General features: G+C 43.9%; 3 protein-coding genes across 4 annotated transcripts; 2 read left to right on the forward strand and 1 right to left on the reverse strand.

Annotated features, from left to right (window-relative positions):
* Window positions 1–5,568: 5,568 nt before the first annotated feature.
* Window positions 5,569–11,932, forward strand: LOC120687364 (conserved oligomeric Golgi complex subunit 2-like). The gene is made up of 12 exons (XM_039969334.1): window positions 5,569–6,202; window positions 7,255–7,434; window positions 7,836–8,172; window positions 8,287–8,448; window positions 8,761–8,860; window positions 8,960–9,163; window positions 9,252–9,366; window positions 9,788–9,994; window positions 10,297–10,398; window positions 10,955–11,077; window positions 11,150–11,284; window positions 11,534–11,932. The coding sequence occupies exons 1-12, from the start codon at window positions 5,726–5,728 to the stop codon at window positions 11,645–11,647; spliced, it is 2,256 nt and encodes a 751-aa protein (XP_039825268.1). The 5' UTR covers window positions 5,569–5,725; the 3' UTR covers window positions 11,648–11,932.
* Window positions 11,933–12,553: 621 nt separating this feature from the next.
* LOC120687433 (RPM1-interacting protein 4-like) lies at window positions 12,554–15,857 on the reverse strand. 2 transcript variants are annotated; one of them, XM_039969433.1, is made up of 4 exons: window positions 15,694–15,857; window positions 13,718–14,206; window positions 13,409–13,591; window positions 12,554–12,792 (listed from the first exon to the last, which is right to left on the reverse strand). In XM_039969433.1, the coding sequence occupies exons 1-4, from the start codon at window positions 15,694–15,696 to the stop codon at window positions 12,760–12,762; spliced, it is 708 nt and encodes a 235-aa protein (XP_039825367.1). In that variant the 5' UTR covers window positions 15,697–15,857; the 3' UTR covers window positions 12,554–12,759. The 2 variants fall into 2 exon arrangements, with proteins under 2 accessions (XP_039825367.1, XP_039825366.1); XM_039969432.1 differs by lacking the exon at window positions 15,694–15,857 and adding an exon at window positions 15,400–15,605.
* Window positions 15,858–17,918: 2,061 nt separating this feature from the next.
* LOC120687438 (B-cell receptor-associated protein 31-like) lies at window positions 17,919–21,431 on the forward strand. The gene is made up of 3 exons (XM_039969438.1): window positions 17,919–18,108; window positions 18,218–18,733; window positions 20,719–21,431. The coding sequence occupies exons 2-3, from the start codon at window positions 18,448–18,450 to the stop codon at window positions 21,084–21,086; spliced, it is 654 nt and encodes a 217-aa protein (XP_039825372.1). The 5' UTR covers window positions 17,919–18,108; window positions 18,218–18,447; the 3' UTR covers window positions 21,087–21,431.
* Window positions 21,432–21,962: the final 531 nt, after the last annotated feature.

Raw genomic sequence — 21,962 nt, forward strand, 5'->3', positions numbered from 1 at the left:
TTTTTGCCATGGTTTGCACGAGTTTTCACGAAGTTATGGTTTACACCAGATACATTCTCATATATATATATATATATATATATATATATATATATGATTCCTTTCCCCCACTGATTATTGATTACATATACACACGGTTTGTTTGTTGGGTAGCCTCGTGGGGCTGCTGCGGCGGCTGCCCGGTCGTTGGCGCTAGACGTGCTGCACTTGCTGTCTCGTTGCGGCTGCCATCTCTTCCTCATCGTTGCTCCCTCTTTGACTAGAGCGAATATAATCCTCGAACTACCATAAAAATTCCATTTTCAGTCTTCAACTATAAAATCAAATAATAAAAAACATCCAACTATCGAAATTGGACAAGCTTAGCCCTTAGAGTAACTTCAATGGTGTTTTGTATTTTTTTAATAAATAAATTCTACTTAGATTTTAAGAAAATAAAAAATCTACTTCTCAAGTATCCAGATCCAATTTTTTCATATTTCTAGTATTTATTTGCTTGTAGTTATGTCCACTATTTGTTAATAAACAAGATCAAATTAATAGGTCAATAATAGATAGGCTGTGAATAATTTTGGCACTCGTTTCATATTTTCCTGGTTAAACTGAATTAGTTAAGATTTTTTTAGATGTAGTTAGAATTTTATCATTTTTTTACTTTTTCCAAAAAATACAAAAGCACCTTGGAAACCACACAAAGAGTCAAATTTGCTTGATTTCGACTGTTTGATTGCTCTGTTATCCGATTTTGTTATGGAAGGTTGAAAATTTGGACTGTCGTGATAGTTGGGCTATGACACGGTTAGATCCATCGCTTTTGTCGGTGGTATCATTTATACCAATGCCATGTAGATTTATCATGCACGGATGCGATTCGGTTGGTTGAATTTGAATCCCCCGCTGCATGCAGTGCAGTGCAGTGCCTGGGTTTCCCTCGCAGGAGTATATCATATCATCGGCAACGGCCGAATACCATAACGGGCGGCTGTCTGTAACTAATTATTTTCGAAATCACAAACTGACGGACGGAGGGCCCTACACGTCATGCTCAGGTTTTAGGTGCCGATTTTTCAGTTGTCCAGTTGCCCCAGACGATGGACGCGACACAAGTAGTGTTGCGTGGTCAAAGCCCCGGCCGGCCCTCAAAACGCTGCCACACTTTGTGAACCGTGTGCACGCACGACCGCGGGTACTTGGGTCGGACGTGCTAAGTCGCCGCGCGCTCACCGTGTTGGGCTCAGCAGCTCGACGCGCGGCCGGCCAGGCGGCCCCTCGACCATCGGGACTGAGCCATCAGCACGGGCGACAAAAGAAGGGGCGCACCGTTGAATTGCTTGCGTGCCCGTGCGGGTAACCAACCAACACATCCAACAACACCACTTGTCCACTCTGTTCGCTGGGCTGAAGCTGGAGCTAGTGGTTAGAGTAGTGTGAGAGAAAAATATTTTTAACTGACTGGTGGCTGGAAGCTGGTGCTGAAACGGTGTGAAAAAAAAATATTATTGGGTTGAAAGCTACTGGAGCTGCCGAACATAGTGGTCGTGTGCCGCGCTGGACTGCCTTTCATCTTCTCCGCCCTTTCTTCGCCGCGTCGACGAGGACCAGGTTCCGGGCAAAAAGAAAAAAAAACCATCTCTTCTGTATGAATTATGGAATGGAGCCCAGAAATTCCCCGTTTCTGGCGTAAACAAAGCTCCCTGCGGGAAAGGTTAACGCGATCCCTTCCCTCGTCCGCCCGCCAATTCCGGGATCACATATACTACAGGGCAGCGCGACTGAATCTGTCGGTGCCAGGGAAACCAAAGTCCAAATCCTCCTCTTCTTGCATCCTTTCCTTGCGGACCCCCCCCCCCCCCCCCTGACTTGTGCTGAAAAAGGCAAAGCAGATGGAAGTGCCGCTGCTTCTGCTGATCGAGTACCCAACCAACCAGATCGCATCGCAGCAGACATACACTTGTGTACAAAGATCGAGCAGCAGAGTTGTCCAGGACGGCTGCATACTGTACACGGATTCAGGCCAGGCTCTGCTCATTGTCATCTGCCGAATTCAGGAAAGCACATCATCACCTTCTGCTCTGCTACTAATCTACTAATTCTACTAATTCCAGTCAATCGTGCCTAACCTTGCCTGTCCCATTAGGTCATGATCCCTCTAATTGTGCCAAATTTAACCCGCTTGATTAGGCGCAGCCGCAGCCGTCTGCTTGCCGGCTTTCCCTGCACGCTGCTTCTCCGACCTGTCCCGACGGTGCAAACTAATAAATTCAAACACTTGCACCAAACTGCCTGCCTCTCCCCAGTCCCCACGGACCACGGTTGCCTCTTTCGGCACCAAGAGGTTGGTCAACTGCATGACGTGACGACTCGGCCGGATTTCGCACCGTAAATCACGCTGGAACATGGACACACCACGATTACTGTTAGTTTCTTCGTACTACGTGCTACCACTCCTTTCATCACAAAAACAAAAAATAATAGTCTAGTCTAGTTTGGGGGATGATCGAGAGAATATATGTTTTTGCAAGTGGCCACACCAATAATGTAGGAGTATATGGAAGATGGAGCCTCGTGCAGCAGCGTACGTACACACTAGCTGCGCTGCGCTAGCGCAGGCGGCTTTGACTTCCAAGGACAGCTGTTTTTGATTCATGATTTGGAACCTTCCTTTCCTTTTCTTTTTCATTCATTCAGTATCGATCTCAACTCATACACATGAGACTGTTTTGAACTGTACTTAGGCCAATCTCAATAGAAGTGTCATGGACATTAAATGCCATACCGCATCAGCAAATTTACTGATACGTCAGAGTCACTTATGAGGAGAGGGAAGGGGGAGTTTAATAGGATAAGGGAGGAATGCCATCCAAGTTTCCACTCTTAGTAACTATGTGATGTCGACACTCCCAACTGAAACTAACTGCCCTTATGCGTTGTATACAGTCACGCGGCATGGAGCGTACATTGTGTACACTCACCGATTAAAGCGGCGGTCACATACTTGCATACGTGGAGTAGTAACCATTATTGGCGACAGGTCTAGCAAGATGGATGGATGGTCGTCGATGCAAATGCAACACACACCGACACACGCACAAGAATTTTAGGACGACTAGGCCCTTATGCTACAGTGCTGCTACCAGCTGCACCAAAGAAAGGAAAAAGGGCAGGTGCATGTAGCTGTTTGCACATGGGCCTGGCAGCCTATACATACCTCGCCACATTATATATGCAAGAGTAGATACCACCACCACCGGCCTCGTCAAAGTTTAGGGGCTGACTGTATAACGACAGTTGGAGCCATAGTTAGAGCATGCAGTCTGATTGGGTTTTGCTTTCTTTATCATGAGCGATAAAAAGGAAGAAAATTCCTGTCTAGCATAGCCTGGACCAGCTTCTCAAAGTGGGAGCTTTTCTTGGGAACAAGTATACTTATGTGTGTGTTTTTCAGGCAAGGCTCTAACTGCCAATCTAATTAATTGGTAATACAATATACTAAACATTAAGTGGAGCGGTTGCTAGCTGTTCATGTGTTAAAGACTTGGAGACTTATGAAAACAAACAATGATGCAGCTTGTATATCGGCCAATGCAATCAGTGGATGCTTTGGCCAGGCGAGCTGATGCCATGGATGGCACCTATAGCTAAGCAGTAAGCAAGCAGGCGTACGTGTATGTGGGTTGGTTGTAATCGGAAGCAGAAAAGCAAGGAAAGGAAGCTTCTCACAGTTGGCCTAGCTAGCTATGTCTGGCAGCTGCCTGCGAAGTGCGAACCGCCGTCGGTCCTGTACCTGCTCGCGTTTCTTTATTTATTTCCTCCACCGACGTGACGTACTTCAATCCGACACGGATGAAATTTTTAGCCAGCCAGCTTATAGAAATTTTTAATCCATGAACAATACTAAAAGTGAAGAGCTATCACTTATTTAAGAAATAGTCACATACATGAGCTTCGAAAGAGAATGACGTGTGCGGTCATTCATGTTATGCTGAGAGTCAGATCATTAAAAAGTTATCTCTTAGAGTGTTTAGAGTTAGACACTAACTTATACCTTTGATTGGGACTGTATGTGTACATCTATGTTAGAATTAATTTGTTGGTTGGGTCAAGGCGGCTGGTGCACTGTATGTCTGTCCATGCCTACATGCTTTATTTAGGAGGAGCAACCATGCCTTAATGGTTTACCTTTTAGGCTGGAAAATTTTATCGCATAGCTACTAAGACTGGAAATTTGTTAACTGTGTTGGAGGAGTGTTATGTTGATGACCGCTCCTCCCACACCTTACACAACTCTCTCTCATCTCTCTTCTTTAATAACTCTGCTATATCAGCAAATTTGCTGATGTAGTGTGATATTTCATACTCATAATATTTCTATAATATTTTCATTAAATCCCTTGTTTAGATGCCTTCAAAATTCAAAAACTTTACAAAATTCCCCATCAGCATCGAATCTTTGAACCCATGCATGAAGTATTAAATATAGCTAAACAAAATAACTAATTACACAGTTTGTTTATAACTTGCGAGACGAATCTTTTGAGCCTAGTTAACTCATGGCGGGACAATAATTACCAAATACAAATAAAATGCTACAGTATTTTATACCCAAAACTTTATGCATCTAAACAAGGGCAAAATTGGTGTTGCGTTGCTCCGGAGATAAGCAGCCATGTCCCCCGCCCCCATGCAAGCGCCGTACCGCGCGACATCCACAAGGATGCCCATATGGCCTCCCAGTCCCATACGGCCGAGACAGCACTCCTACGGTGGGAATCAGTGATGGCCAAGACTCTTGGACGAGATATGCTGCTATGCTGCGGCTCTGATGTTTTCTGATGCTAGCGAGTAATGCTGTCAGTAGTAGACGAGGTGCATGCGGCAGCGTGCCCAGACCACAGAGACGCCGCGCTGTACTTGTGCTGGGCTGCATTTGTCCACGCCCCCACAGCGCTGCATAGCACCGTTTCATCACTCCTTGGGGCATTGCATCTTCAGACTTGAGGCTACTGGCGTAGCACTGCTTCTTGCAGTTGCAGTTGCAGACTTGCAGTTCCAGTCGACTCGTCGACGCGCGCCCCATCTCATTGGCTCATTGCAGACGAGAACGCCAACGCCAGGACATGAAAAGGAAGGGCTAGCTGGAAAAGCAAGTTTCTTCTATCTCTTAGTTTACTTATTATTCTGAGAACAAGTGAAGGACCTACAGTAATGTCCAATTTCCCTGGAGAAAGCAAGCTGTTCCTTGACTGTCAAGAAAGCATCGTGTTATTTTGACTTCTGAGAGGACATCATTGATTAATTTTTTTAGACACCGATTGCCTTTGTTTTTTTAGTTGTGCGGCCAGCAGTTTTTTTTTTGTTGAGAAAGGCCCATGCAGCAGTTGAGAGCTATATGAGGCCCATCGGGAGGATTTGGGCGCCCAGCCAGCCAGCCAGCCATTTTAGTAGGTTGGATCCTTTCACACACGGCCCATTAAAGGCCAATTTAGCCTGCACAGCCCATAAAGTATAATAGGCTAATTTGTCAAAAAAAAGTATAATAGGCTAAGCCCATTCGGCACGGCACGGCGCGAGCCCACCCCACAACCAAGTCTTTCTCCCCCACCTCCTTCCCTCTCACTCCCCTGCTAGTCCTCTCCTCCTGCTAGATCTCAATTCGTCGCGCACGCTGCCGCAGATCCATCTCCTCCACCTCCTCCAGCGGCCCAACCCCCTCCCCGCAGCCGCCATGGCGGATCTCGCCGTGGCGTCCCCTCCGCCGGCCGCCCACGCCCCACCCCCCGCGACTGACCTCTTCGGGGAGCCGATCGAGGCGCACCCGCCCTGGTTCAAGCCCGACTCCTTCCTCCGCGCCGACTTCAACCCGGACGCATACGTCGCCGAGCTCCGCTCCTACGTCCCGCTCGAGAGCCTCGCCGCCGAGCTACGCGCCCACCTCGCCGCGCTCCGCGCCGAGCTCGTCGGCCTCGTCAACCGCGACTACGCGGACTTCGTCGGACTCAGCGCGCGCCTCAAGGGCGTCGACGCCGCCGCCGCGAGGATGAGGGCGCCGCTGGCGGACCTCAGGGACAAGGTCGCGGCCTTCCGCGCCGGGGCGGCGGCCACGCTGGCCGCGCTCAGGGCGGGGCTCGAGCAGCGGGCGGTGGCCACTGCCGCGCGAGAGCTTCTCGAGCTGCTGCTCGACACTTCGCACGTCGTCTCCAAGGTCCGCTAAAATGCAGCTTCTTCCTCTTTTCCTTACACTTGTTTCCTGGACATCACCATATCCGGACTAGGTCTGTTTTCACTTCCCATTTCAAATGCCGGGTCCAGTATTCGATCGTGACAATTTGTTTGTTGTCATATTTCCTGAGTTATTACTCCTACGTGATAACTTTAGCCAGTGGTGGACCCAGAGATTTTATAGAGCCTGGGCAAACGTAGTAGTCGATAACAAGTTTACACAAATACATCGACTTCTAATATAAGCAAAGTTGATGGTATTAGTCTGATTTAGTTATTTTTGGACGATCTTATCAATTAAGTATAACTATTGACAAAAAAAGGAAAAAAATTCAATAAGCTGCTTGTCTCCTTGAGATTTTGTAACTAGAAAATTAATCGATCTATTGTTGCTCTGATACTACGTGCAATGGAGATGTGATGTTTGCCTGTTCTTATTGTGCCTTGCCCAATTGCTTTTGGCTCCTGCTCAGGGCTTAAATGTGTGCCTGCAAGGCTGTAACTGCTGCACTTCTGCGCTCACGGGAGCCCGGGCCAGTGCCCAGGGTGGCCGGGCCCTGGGTCTGCCCATGACTTCAGCTATACTTACTCTGGATTAGGAAACTGCTTCATCTGTGCCGTATTTAAGCACTATCCGTGTATGAGGCCATATGAATATGGTGACCTGGCTGCTTGCATTGTTGGATGAAACCTGCAAACTATGTATATGTCATCATTGCATACTGATTTTACCCTGTGCTCAGACACATATGTATGATTTTTCCCGCCTATGATGATAATTCCAAAGAATGTTTTCTGTTCATGAAGTTACTCTAACTGGTCAACTGATGTAGTATTGGCCTAATTCAAGGCTATCATCAAAACAAGTATCTGATATGTTTTCCATCGTGTCCTCATCATTTGTACTTTAGGTTGAGCTTTGGTCCATATCATGCAATTGATATGCTTTCCATTGTGTTCTCATCTTTTGTACTTCTAGGTTGAGCTTTGGGCCACGTCATGTTATTCTTCCTAAATTTTTATTTGCACATCCAGGTTGAGAAATTGATCAAGGAACTACCATCTGCACCATCTGATTCATCGAATGCTGAAGTTCAGTCAATTGATGCACAAAATGTGGAGGCAGGAACAGGTGTCAGAGAAACTCAAAGCATCCTCCTAGAAAGAATAGCCAGTGAGATGAACCGGCTTAAATTCTACATCAGTCATGCACAGGTTTGTCTCAGCCTACATAGTTGGTCCTTAGGATCTTTGGACCTCAAAGTACTTTTTTTGTGGCTTCAGTTGTTGAGAGAAAGGTGCACAACGCAAAATGAATATGGCTTTGACATACCATATGCTTGGTTTTCCCGTGTCATCACTGAATTGACAACACACTACACCATAGAATACAATGCCATATGCTTGGTTTTCCCGTGTCATCACTGAATTGACATACCATAATTATTTTCCTTTTTTTGCAACTTTTATGTTATAATCTTGTGTTGAGCTTCTACAATCTCGGTTTCACACCTGTTTATTGTCATTTTTGTCTTTAAGTCAGTGTATCGTATATATATACATTTTATTGCAACTTATGTTTATGATTCTTATTGTGTTATGTTATGGCAGTACAGAACCTCCCTTTTATTGAGAACATGGAGAAGAGGGTCCAAGGTGCTACAAAACTGCTTGATGGTAGCTTGGAGTGTTGCTTTGTGGACGGTCTGGAACACCGTGATGCGAAAGTAATTTACAACTGTTTGCGCGCTTATGCTGCCATCGACAATACATCATCAGCTGAAGAGCTTTTCCGTACAACAGTGGTGTCCCCGTTGATTCAGAAAATAGTCCCTCAAAATTATGCAAAAGCAGTTGCTGGTGCATCTTCTGATGGACTGGAAGATGATTATGACCAGATTAAGCAATGCGTCGAAAAAGATTGCAAATTTATATTGGAAATATCTTCATCAGGTAACTGTAGGTTCTACTGAAAATTCTCAATACTACTTCATGAACAGCATGCATGCAGCATACAGTCTTATCGATACACATCATCTAAGTTTCCCTGATTTTTCTATGATGCAGCAAATTCTGGATTGCATGTTTTTGATTTTCTGGGTAATTCAATACTCAAAGAAGTCCTTTCTTCAATACAGAAAGGCAAGCCTGGGGCCTTTTCTCCTGGAAAACCTAAAGAATTCCTGAAGAACTACAAGGCGAGCTTAGGATTTCTTGATTTTCTGGAAGGTATTCTTGTGTTGCAATTTGATTATTATTTTAGCATGAATTGCAGTCTACTATTGTATTCCGAAGCATGAATTGCATGGCCATCATAACCTAATAATAAAGGAGTGACATGAGATGGGGTTGTTGTCTCAAGCACCTGGATGTATTCTGGGTGCTAGATTCTGCCAAAGTGCAAATAATTTTGGTAACAAAACCTGATTACAGTGTATCTTTTTCTTGGTTGTGTTGCACAAAAGTTAGAAAAGTCATATATCTACACTTTCAAATGTTCATGTGGGTATTTAGAATCATGCTTGATCTATCTTTCTGCAGGTTACTGTCAATCCAAGTCTGCTATAATAAAGTTCCGCTCTGAGCCTGCTTACACAGATTTCATGCGACAATGGAATGTTGGTGTCTACTTTTCATTGCGGTATGCATAAACATGTATACCTATTCTGTTATTATCTGGTACTCTCTAGAAATCAGAACATTGTTTCTAACTTGATTGCTATCTGTTTATTTACACAAGATTTCAGGAAATTGCGGGTGGCCTTGATTCTACCCTTACAAACACCATTAGTCCTGCTGGAATGAATGAGACTCAAGGGAAGCCGTTGCTCTTGAAGCAAAGTTTAAAGCTCTTAGAAAGTCTGCAGACCTGTTGGAGTGATGAGGTTCTTGTTTTCTCTCACTGTGATAAATTCCTCCGTTTGTCATTGCAGCTTATTTCAAGGTATAACTACCGCTAAAGATAATTTCTTCCTTTTGTTTCCATGATTTCGTAAATGCTGATCTATAGTGTATGTTCCTCTACCTATCAGGTATACAACATGGCTTTCATCTGGTCTATCTGCACGTAAAGCTTCTGATGGTAGCCCAAATTCGCCTGCAGATGCTGAATGGGCACTGTCTATACCTATAGACGATTTCACATATGTAAGTCACTTCTCCAATAATGTTTGAGCTCTGATCATGCTATTTCTGCTATTAGCATCTGGTGATTTCCATCCTGTACCTTGAACCTAGCTGCTTATATCTAAAACTTCGGGTGTCATATCCTATTTATTAGCACCATTATGCACTTCTCTGTTAGGTGTACTTCACCTGAAGTTTCAAGAGTTTTAAGTTAGTTGTCAGATGACTAGTTGCTCCAGCTGTAAATGCTTCTGAAGTATACTGGAAGTTCACTGCTCCCGCTTCTAACTAGACTCCAGATGTTACTTTTTGTGCAATTCCCTGTTTCTGATTTAGAAGGCATAATTCTTGTTACATTCGTTGAGCAAAGGGGACATAGAATATTATAGCTCTTGGACATATTTTGTCTATTGTATTAAAATATTTTTGTATTGATTTGCAGATAATGCATGATGTACATGCTGTAATTGGTGAGCTTTCAGAATCAGGCAGCTTCATTGGACACGTGAATCAATTACTTGCATCATGCCCCATTGAAGTGCTTAATCTTGTGAAACAAAGTATACTTCAAGCTGTTGAACCTTTAAAGGAGTTGTTGCCTGCCATAATGAATGTCATGATTGGAATCATAGTTAAGAAGTCTAATGAGGTGAGTAGATCACAATATCAACTTATGTCTTATGGTGAGAGACACTACCTACATGTTCTTAGTTGTTCGTGATCATCACTTCTCCTTCCAAACTAGATACAAAATACAAAGCAGAAGGGTTTTGGACTCTTGTTATTTTGCCACTAAAGAGCCACTTCATCTTTCTATGCATAAGAGCAAAAAGAACAAAGTAGAAATCATACATACTGTATAGTTAGGCACCCTTATAAACTCATTCTTCTAACATTAATCTATGTTACTCCCGTTCTTTAACTGCCCAACTATTTTTGTATTGATTGTAGGACCTGAAGCACCTGAAAGGAATAACAGCTACATATAGGCTGACAAATAAACTTGCAGTGAGGCATTCTCCATACGTATCAGGGATTTTACATCCGCTGAAGGTTAATGACTTCCTGTTTTACCCCTCTTGTTCTATGATCTTTTATTTTCATTTGAATTGATGGAATGGAGTGAAGCTGAACTAAAGCATGTGGCTGTCATGTAGTAGCGTGTTGCCCAAAAGACCCCCCCCCCCCACCCCCCAAACAAATAAATAAATAAATAAATAAAGCCTTGCCTCTTAATGTCTGTGGGAAGTGATAGATATTTGTAGTCCGTGGTCAACCTTGTCTCTTAAGGTCTGTGGTGGTCAACTTGTAGCAGATAGGTTATATGGTTTGGGATGTTCTATATTTTTTATATTTCATTTGCATGTCTGTAGTGATGTTAAAGCCTTGCCTCTTAATGTCTGTGGGAAGTGATAGATATTTGTAGTCCGTGGTCAACCTTGTCTCTTAAGGTGTGTGGTGGTCAACTTGTAGCAGATAGGTTATATGGTTTGGGATGTTCTATATTTTTTATATTTCATTTGCATGTCTGTAGTGATGTTAAAACTAGTCTGATGTGTTATTTTGATTATGTGCTATTTTGTTCTAAGATTTTCGTTTGTTCCTGTAGGTGTTTCTTGAAGGGGAGCGTGTAAACTATTTATCAGAAGATGATAAAACCAAGCTGTGCCGTGGATCTACTGACAAGATCACCACAATGTATTATGATTTGGTCTCGGAAGTTGTCACTGTGGTAAGGGTTTCCTAGCTGCTCATGAAGATTTATCTCCACTTTCCAGTTACTTAGATCTGTTTGAATATGAAGGCAAGGAAAACAGAGTCTTCATTGCAACGACTACGCCAAGGTGCACAAAGACGAGTTGGGGCTAGTACTGATGCCTCAGATAACATCATATCTGACACAGACAAGATCTGTGCACAGCTATTTCTTGATATTCAGGTTTGCTGTCTGCCCTTTTGCCCTTGTCCATAAATTGCATTGATATACTATGTGCTGGACAAGAAATTCCCATGGTAGTGCATAAGTGATATAATCTTTTCCTTTTGGATTTATTTGGCACCCTAGATCTTATCTACAACCAGCTTCTTCAGACGGGTCATGTCGTTAAGCATGATATAGATGCACACAGTTGTATTAAATACAATACATCATCTCTGATATGTTCTTTTTTCTCATCTTGTTTTGCAGGAATATGCACGGAATCTCCACGCGATAGGAATAGATGCAAGGGAGATTGATTCCTACAGAGCTCTATGGCAATGTGTTGCCCCAAAAGACAAACAAGAGAACATTGAGTTTTGATGTAAAGAACGCTATCAGTATATAAAATGAACTGTTAATTTGTCACGCATAGATCTCGCAAGATGAGTAGGTGTATCTGATGTTCTTTGAGTAAATTCCCTCAGTATGTTCTTTTGGTTGCTAGTATGGTGCATCTATAGATGAACTGGATTTTGATACATTCGTTTATTATCGTAGGATGGTTGGCTCTGGATTTTACGGTTATAATCCAAAATTGGAGAATGTGTATCAAAACATGATTTCATTCGAAAATACAAGGATACTGTTGACAACTGGTTTAGTGAACTGAATGCTATTCTTTGATCATGCTTTTCTCAAGTTATCACAACCCAGCATTTCCACAGCAACCTTCGTAATCAGCTTGCTGCTCTGGCGGCCGGCAAGGGCTGTTTCTGCTGCAACCTTGCTAGCCCTTTGTCCCTGTCTCTGTTACCTTCGTGATTTATTCGTTTGTGCAACAGAATGTAGAATTTTTTGACTGATGGTCATGTTTATTCAGTTTTTGGTTTTTGAGAAGTTCCATCATTTTTCCAGACCACCTGTTTTTTCCCCGTCTTTTAAAATAAAAAAGGCTCCTGCCGTTTCAAATCTCTACCGCAACTTGCCGGCCATAATAATAAAAATCCCAGTGGGTATAAGGGAGATACGCCTATCCTTGTGAGAGTATGTTGTTTTCAGGTTTCTTTATGTAGTTGGATTTGTAAATTGAACATCACCAAATTTTGAAACGACCATAAGACAAAACTGCATGTTTATAATAACACTCGGTCAGTACTCCACTTAAAACAAAGCTATGTTAGCATGAGGTCCTCCCTACTTATGTTATTACAGTTCTAAGTTCTGCGTCTCTACTCTCTAATAGATTTTTTTTAAAAAAAATGATCTTCCAAAATGGTGACGAAAAACTAGCAACGGGATAGGTTTGCAGGATTCTACGGAGAAACGAACCACAACTTACAAAACAACTCAAACTACTGAACCAAGTTCTCAAAGCCATGTTCTGGAACGTCTCGCTACCACACAATATTACAACAGGGACAACACAATGGGGGCACCACTCATGTGACAATGATACAATCAGCACTGGTTCATCCAATCTTAAATGGCGACTATCAGTTTCTGAACCAACTGAAGCATGAGCAACCCTGCAAGTAAGCAGAATATGAATTCAGCAGGGTTATAAAATGTTTCTTTCAACATATTATGTAGCCTTCATTAAACATAGATACTTGTAAAAGCAATTGCCAAAGTAGATCCCTCAGATACAACCCAAATTACTACCGCACTCCAGTTGTGAAATACTGAAACATAATGCTTACTTGGAACTGAACAGAGCAACAAAAAGCAATGGTAGTCAATAATTAGTATGGTAACTATAGCATTGAAGACTGAACTAATTGCAAACAAAAGGTAACAATGCTACCAGTATACTTAATAGTTCGGGTCATGGTTTGCTGCAGTTTAGTCAATTTTCAATTAGTGCAGATTCAAGCATGCGACAATGATCATTAAAACCAGTAACAGTGCACCAGGCAGTTTAATTAAGTGACTCCACTACTTAGTGCTACGATGGCCAACGCTCTGAAATCAACTCCCCAGATGCTTTCAGCTTTCAGAAGGGCATCAAAATGCAAGAAAAATCGAAGCTATGTGAAGCATTTTTTTTATATTAAAGCTATGTGAAGCATATGCACAACAAATGCTTTAATCCATCATACAGTTCAAAACAGCAGCATGGTAATAAGTCTGAAGTGGACTCACCGAGGATTCATATCTGTGGCCTTGATTGGAGCGGTTATAACCTGCATCATTGGTGATAACAGGAGCATCGCCAGACTGTTTCTCCTCCCTCACCTTGTTAAATATGTCGGTGAAACCTTCACCCGTAGATGGATCTTTCTCATCCCACTCTCCAAACTTGGGCACAGCTGATCCTCTCTCAGGCTTTATATGCAAGAAATTACAGTGCATATCTTCAGAAATTATACAGACAAAAGATACTTCTTATGCACACTTGATATATATTAGGTGCAGTGTACTTATGTTGAGACTTCAAAATCTAGAATATACCGTTTCATCTCCACGCCCGCTTGGTCTCATCCTGGACCTTCCAGGTGTGGTGGGTGCATTCCCACGGTTTCCTTCTGATGAACCCCTCCGTTCCCATGAAGGAGATGAAACCCCTCCTTTGTTTACAACTCTTGCTTGGTGGTGAGGATGCAGAGGTGATCGTTCCATGCCAGTTTTTCTTGCTGCACTATTGTAGTTCGTATGATCACTGTGTTTATGATTAGGTGACTCAGCATATGGTTTTCCAGCAGTGGCCTCATGCCGACGAAGATCATCTTCTCTGTCTGCACGTCTTTCATCCTTGGGCTTTCGCACCACTGGATCTGACCCAGTCCTCAGGGGAGAAGCTTTAGCTGATGGTGGATCCTTTGAGGGCGTTTCTGGATCTCCCTTACCTGGAGATTTACCCTTACGAGCATTTTCAAAATACTGTGTGTAAAGGTGATCATTCTCATCCTCCCAGCTTCCAAATTTAGGAACTCCTTGATGCTGGTGCAGAAGAATAAAAAAACAAATTCGTATCAGACTCTGGTTGGCAAAATGACTGAACACCCAGTACCATATCAAGTGAAGTTGACACTGTCATAAATCCATATAAAGAGAATCTAATTATCCATCAACACTGCAGGAACAATACTAGATATACATTCAGAAGACGACAGGAATTGACACAGCAATTCTAAAGAACAAGCCACTATTAATTTCCAACAGCCATGGTTAACAGTTAGCACAATTAAATGGAAACATGCTAACATGGGGCTGTCATTGAGACCGGGAAAATCCCAAACACATAGGTAAGCAGAGTAATAGACTCTATCACACCCTACATTTCACAAAGATGATACTATTTAACGACTATCTCCCTACATCAGATGGAGAACTCCTTGATGCTGGTACAGTAGAATAAAGAAATGCATATCAGACAGTGGTTGGCAAATTCATTTGACAACCCAGTACCATATTAGTGTAGTCCACACTCTGAAAGTTCCATACTATGAGAATCTATTTATCCATCAAAAGCTGGAGGGCAGTACTAAAGATACATTCAGACGGAGACAAGAATTAACATAGCAACCCGAAAGAACAAACAATTACTGATTTCCAGCAGACCATGGTTAAAACTATTAAATGGTAACATTAAACATAGGAGCTGTCATTGAGATTGGGGAAATCCCAAACGCAGGTAAACTGACTCTATCACACTTCACACTCCACCTTTCACAAAATGGTACCCATTTTAAACAAACTCCCCACTTTCTCCCTACATCAGTATGCTGACCAAAAGATCAATTTTAAACGAGATAATTTTGATCCTTCGGCACATAGTAACTGAGGGCACAACAAAATCACACATTTTAACCGGATCTTGACTGAGGAAGAAGACAAAGCAAATAATTCTATTAGGATTAGTACATTTCTTGGACCAAGGAGAGAAAGCAACAAGAAAATGCTACCGGAGAGATGCAGTCTAGTATCTCCTAATCACGAAGCAAAACAAGACAACCTAGTCAAGAGCAGCGGTGGGGTATGCAAGGAGAAGAGGGACACGACGAAGTTCTGCAGCCAACCGTAGGCAATTACAAGAAATCGCACATGCAAAAACCAGGCAGGATCAAACCGATCCGGACACGACCACCTCGGAAACCGCAGCGGATAGGGGTCAGTCAAGAGCAAGAACTTACAGCCATTTCGTCGGAGAAGCGCCCCCCCCCCCCCCCCCCAACCCCAAGAACAGGTGCAAAAGGCGGTTCCTTTACGGCTCAGGGCGCCGCTTCCCCCCTCCCGACCTGGATTCGAAGCAAGAACCGCTGCGTTCACCAACAGGGGGGGGGGAGAGAGAGAGAGAGAGAGAGAGAGAGAGAGAGAGAGAGAGAGACGAGAGAGAGACGAGACTGCGTGGTAGAGAGAGAGAGGACCAGGAAGGAAGAAAGAATTGAAGCGCAGGGGAAGAAGAAAAGGAAGGGGTCATGTTTGACCATTATGCCGTCGGATTCTCGCTGCTGCTCCGTCGTCGCCCGCTTCCCCTCGTTTGCTGGCGATGCCGCTGCTGTTGCTGTTGCTGGCGCATGCGGTGGGTGTTGCGGTGTGGTGGTCCGTGGTCACTGCTCGTCCTGCACGGGTCGTACATACCTGTCGTCTTAACTTGGTGATGGCGCCCCTGTTTTCCTTTGGCCCTTCTTCCCCACATGGTTAAGCTACCGTAGTTTAGCTGTAAACACATAACAGCAACAACTAACAAAATCTTAAACTAATTTTATTGAAAATATCATAGAAGTGTCATGAATATTAAATATCATACCTCATCTGTAAAATTGCTAATATGATGATCATTTATGAGGAGAGAGGGTTCCATGAAATAAGTGAGGGATGTCATAGGTACAGTTATCAAATTTCCGGTCTTCGTAAATGTACGAAAACTCTCATAAAAAATGATCTTACTGTAGCTGCTGCAAGGTAATGTTGAAGTCCCCATATGTGTTGACCTGTTCCCCAGCAGCCACCATCTTTAGGTGCTCCCTAACATTTTTGCATAAAAAACTTGCGGCTGTTAGAATGTTAGGGGTGGCGAATTAGGCCCCGTTTAGTTCCCAAACAAATTCCTACAGTATCCGTCATATCGAATCTTTGGACACATTCATAAAGTATTAAATGAAATTGAAAAAAATTACTAATTACACAGTCTAACTGATTACCACGAGATGAATCTTTTAAACCTAATTAATATATAATTGGATATTATTTATCAAATAACAACGAAATGTGCTACAGTACCAAAACCCAAAATTTTTCACCAACTAAACACACCCTAAATTGATTAATCCGAATGTTAGGGAGCCACAGGGGGTCTGGGTCTGGCCTGGCAAGCATGCATCCATGATCCTGCCTCAAAGTAGGGGTTGTTCGGCTGATTTAAAAGCCGGCTGGTTTCGGCTAATTTAATAGTACCATGTGAGAAGAAATAAATCAAAATAAGTCGAAATAAGTCGGGAAATGAGAAGCGAACAGGGCCGTAGAGTAGTCCCTGTCTATCATGATGAGGTGCCCCAAAGGCTCCTGCCTTCCTACAAAGATCCGTTTTACTACTTTAACACTGTCTAAAACTGTCGAGCCCAAAAGATATGAGAGAGGCCAATCATGTTCTCCAGCTAAGATGAGGTAATTTGACGGTTATAACTAGGCTGTCACAGTGGAACCTCATTTGATCCAGCAGGGCCTTGCCCTTAATTCAATCCCAATTCCCAACGGCGCCTTGTTTACTACCTTAAGGGCCCCAAGTCCTGAAGAGATTGCCAATTGGACGAAGGTACAAAAAATGGACCATTACTCGTGATAACATGAGAGTACGGGGTGTTGACCATAAACTGCCACGGGACAAGAGTAAAATAGCGACGAATTGATCAATTCCGCTGCCAGTGCGCTGCAAATTCCCATACGGCCACGTTACTATAATACACGATCTTTCTTAAATAAAAACTATAATACGCGATCGAACAGAAACCTACAATTTGTGAAAAACACTTATAGAAGAATGAAGCAAAAAAGGACTACAATTGTCGCTCCTCCACTGCAGATTCATCGGTGTGAAATAATAAATGCTACTTTTATGACACGAAATTTCCTTTTCCTTCCGACGGAATTTTCCAAACATTTCATTTTATCTTTTTTTTTGCAAAAAAACCGAAATATACAAGTAAAACTACAGAAAAAGGCTGTCTAAATAAAATTGCAAATGCATTGCTCGTACATTTTAAAATTCCTTGAAAGTAAAAGCATGTCGGGAGAACTTTCGGGGTGTGCATGTTAAGCACCATTTGTTATTAGAAAAGAAAGAGCTAAAAAAACAGAGAAAGTGGGCCCAAAGGAAGCAGCACACTCTCACTCCCACACTCGCGCTAGTGAATAGTGACACTTTGACCACTAATTATGGTGTCAAACAAAATCAGTTTACAAAACCAACTACAGAACCCCCGCGTTAGTGACCCTAGAGAATCTAATGAGGCCATTGACCGCGCGTTTAGAGGATGGTTACTGTAGCATCACTATAACAAATCATCGATTAATTACCGTCATTAGATTTGTCGCGAAAAGTTACACTCATCCTTAAAAAATTTTTACAAATAAACTTCATTTAGTACACCATGCATGCAATATTCTCTTTTCGGGGAAACACGCGCTAGAATTCTTGCCGATCCAAATCTCTCGCTCTACCCCCCGTGCCTGCACTGCACGCCTCCCATCCCTGCCCTTCCGTCGCCTTTCGCCGCCGTCTTTTGCTCTAACCCTTCGCCTTCCGATCCCCTTTCCCACTTCTATTACCATCATCCCATAACCCTCGCCCAAAGTCCGCTGATTCTTGATTGCTTTCGAGTTCTCGCCTGGTTCTTGGCAAGGTGAGCTGCTTCTTTCCACATTCCACGGGAAATTTACGTATGCTTCCCCTTTTCTCGGTGAGGTTTGGTCTCCTCATTTCCTGATTGCTGATGGCTCACCTTTTCGCAGGCCAACAAGGCTGGTGATTTCCTGCGCATCTCCGATATCTCCCCGTCAAAACTGTAAATTTTCCGCCGCCAGGAACCTCCATTCCTGCGCCATTCTTAAATTTGGCATAGCGAAGTCGTTCTTTCGAGGGTTGAAATCCTTGCGGCTTTCTCGAGCACGCGCGGCCAAGCCGGGGTTGAAGAATCATCGCAGATTGGTAGTAGAGAGGGACTCCGCAGCCAGCCCAAGGTATGATTCAGCTGCTGTTCCTCGTGCTGTTCGCGGAGGGCGCGGTGGCGCTGCTTCTCATGGTGAAGGTCGGGCCGCTGAGGGAGCTGGCCATGCGCGGCGTGGACCAGGTGAAGACGGGCAAGGGCCCGGCCACCGTAAAGACCCTGGCGTGCACGCTCACCGTGATCCTCATGTCCGACGTTGCCAGCATCCTCAAGATCCAGAACAGGGGGCTCAAGGTCGGCACCGTCAGCCCCATGGACCAGGTGCTCTGGAGGACGCACCTCCTCGAGGCATCCCTCATTGGTGAGCATTCGTTTCCCTCTCTTGGTTATTTTTGACTGACGACAGTAATCCATCCGCTTAGCATTTTGTAATGAACCAGTGTCTATGGATGCTATGATGGATTAGTGACTGGCTGATTGCTGCTTAGTTGCCTAGGTGGAAAACGAAGTAGCAATCGAAAATCCAATGTTCTGGGTTCAGCTGCCAATTTAGAGTTCAGTCTTGAATAGCAAATTTACAGGTTTCCCAATCCAGGTTTTGAATCGGAACCAAATAGTTGGCTAGTCTCAAAGCACGATTCCTGCAATCTTACTTACCACTAAGGATTGCTACTTTTAATAATCTCCATTTGGTAGGTGTGGTGGTCATCTCCTTTGTTTACCTGGTTAGTCAACTGTTGAAGAAAAACTAGATTATATTGGTCTATTAGGATACTAAAACAACATTCTTATTGGATTGCATTGGACTATTGTTCTTCCCTTGCTCCCTAGGCATCAAGGAAGACAATAGCATGTTGCAGCAATTGTTTGCTCTTCATATATTGTTTGGTACTGTTAGAATTTATCTATAGCCATTTTACCTGAAACCAAAGGTAAGGTATCCAGTTGTCATTTTTTTTTGAACCAGTTGTCATTTTTTTTTAGCACAACATACTCCTATCTAGTGGCGGAGCGTCGTTGGGGCCATACTGGGCTCCGGCCCCCCCTTGCCATAGAAAATCTCCACCCGTTGAACAATAATTTTGGTACTGTTCATTAGATTAGCAGTTTAATTAACAAGGCTGGCCCCCCTGATTCGTTGTTCAGGCTCCGCCACTACTCCTATCAAATACCAACTTTATACAAGTCCGTTTTATGCACGGCTCCAGCTTGCGCTGCATTCTGAGTATGCTGTGGTGCGTTGTGAAGATTTAAGACTTGGGAAAATGTTATCTTGAAAATGGTAGGCTGGGATAAGGACAGGAAGCTTGTATGTAGAATCTAGGCAGGGTACTGTCTTGCTCAGGAATGCTAAGGAGATGTCAGATACTCAGATAAGGCGGGTTCTCAAAATAAGGTGTATTCTCTTTTTTAGAAAATAAAAAAATAAGGTGTATTCTCTCCCAAATCAGTCTTCTTCCTTTGTAATTACTCTAGTACTGTTTGCATTAGTTAGTGAGTTCAGTTAAGTACCAGTGTGGCCCTCTTGGGTTAGAAATCTTAGTTATAAATTTTAACTTTTTAAGAATTATGACGCGTAACCTTGAAAGGGTTGGGAGTTTGGGGGGAATAAGTAGAGTTGCTTCAGTATTGATTTTGAGGATCTGTTTCATATTTGGGCATCTAGAATCTGCTAAAATTACACAAAGAGGTACTAGGGATAGTAATTGTAGTAGTAATAATGAAAGGGGACTGATAGCTTAGGTCATGGTTTGGGCACTTGAATTGTTGATTTCCATGCTCTTCAATTCGAAGCTGGTCGGATGTTAAAATTCTAAGGCATGGAATAAATTTTCTTCCCTCCCCCACCCCCCTTCTACCTCTTCTTTCGTATGTGCCACTGTGGATTTGATTGTATATCCGTTATGCTAATGGAAATGGGGTGATGGCCTCGTATTAAAAAAAAGGAATAAATTTTCTATGTTTTTATGAGGAACGAGGTTTCCTTGTTTATAGTTGATATTTGTCTATGCAGTACTACTATGACAGCATGGCTTAGGAATTCTCTCTGGTTTCTTTGAAGCTGTTTGTTCAATCTACTCTTCTCTTTCTCTTTCTCTTTCTTTTCTTCTCTGTTACCCTTTCCTTTGTCATAGGAAGATTCATACCTAAAATGGTAAAAGTCAGCCTCGGAGGATATTTGAAATTCCCACTGAACCTATACTTTGAGTCTTTGATTGGAATGTCGAACACATCCATTATTAACCCAGGGCAATGTTGTTTTCTTCTTTATGAAAAGAACTTTATAATTTCTTTTATAACTAAATCTGGCAATGGTAATCGTATACATTTTATTTCTCCTTGTAGGATACACTCTATTCCTTGCATTTGTAATCGACCGGCTGCACCACTACCTGCGAAAGCTCATGACACTGCGGAAAACATCCAGCACATCCAGGGAGGAGGTCGAGAAACTTCAGATGGAGAACCGATCCCTCCGTGAGAAGGATGAGAAATCCTCCAGCGAAATGAAGAAGCTACAGCGGGAGATTGCAAAGCTGAACGAGAGCATGAAGAAGCTGAAATGCGAAACCGAAGAACACGAGAGGAAGGCATCGGCAGCAGAGGCCCATGTGAACGCGCTGCAGAAGCAGTCGGAGGAGCTGCTACTGGAGTACGACCGGTTGCTGGAAGACAACCAGATCCTACAGACTCAGCTCCTTAGCAGAGGCTGAGCTATAAGCTGGTCCATGCAGCTTCAATTGTTCATTAGCAAGACTCTTACCAGATGGCATCAGAGAGCCAAGGACTTGCCCTGTTTCGAATGAGGAATGATGTGATTCTTGGCGTCCATGCTGTTCCTAACTTATGATCTTGTTGGTGTACGGATGCAGTGTGTATTAGTTGATGGGATAAAGCATGGGAAATTCAGTAGCAGGTGGATCCAGAATGTGGTTGGAAAATATTGAACTGGCACATGTGTCGGACCCCATGCCATGCAGATGCACATGCACCAAGCTGTGATTTGTGGGCGAAGCCATGGATGGTTGATGGAAATGGAATCCTGGAGAAGAAACGCTTGGTTTCGTGTCTTCTGAAACATGTTCCCTGCAGCTCTGGCTATGCTTCGCGCGATCGTTCTTCATCTTCATCGACGAGCATGGGCATGGTGTTGAGGTCGTGGCGCCGGCGGACGTGTTGACTATTGTGGCGGAACACCTTGCCGGCGAACACGCGGTGGAAGCCGGCTGCGTACTTGACGGGGAGCTGTACTTGGTAGTGCGAGGCGGCGGCAGCAGAGAGCCAGAGACAGCCAGCCCTCGAGGGCAGCAGACGGAGGCGAGCGATAGTGTTCTGTCAGGGGCAGACCCGAAGGAAGCGGCGGCGGCGACCCGTCACGGCCAGCTAGCCGCCGCGGGCGCTCTGCCTGGTTCTCCTCCGGTTGTGCTCACACCTCCGCCGCCACGGCACCGTTCTGAAGATTCGTCGGCCGGCGGCATCCGTGCCATCTGCTGAGGGCGTGCAGGGGGACGCCTCGGCCGGTGGCACGCGCCCCCGCGCCAGCCCCAGAGAGGCAGAGACCACACCCTCGTCGGCTGCCCTAAACTAAA

The sequence above is a fragment of the Panicum virgatum genome, chromosome 9N (assembly GCF_016808335.1).
Source record: "Panicum virgatum strain AP13 chromosome 9N, P.virgatum_v5, whole genome shotgun sequence".
NCBI lineage: Eukaryota > Viridiplantae > Streptophyta > Magnoliopsida > Poales > Poaceae > Panicum > Panicum virgatum.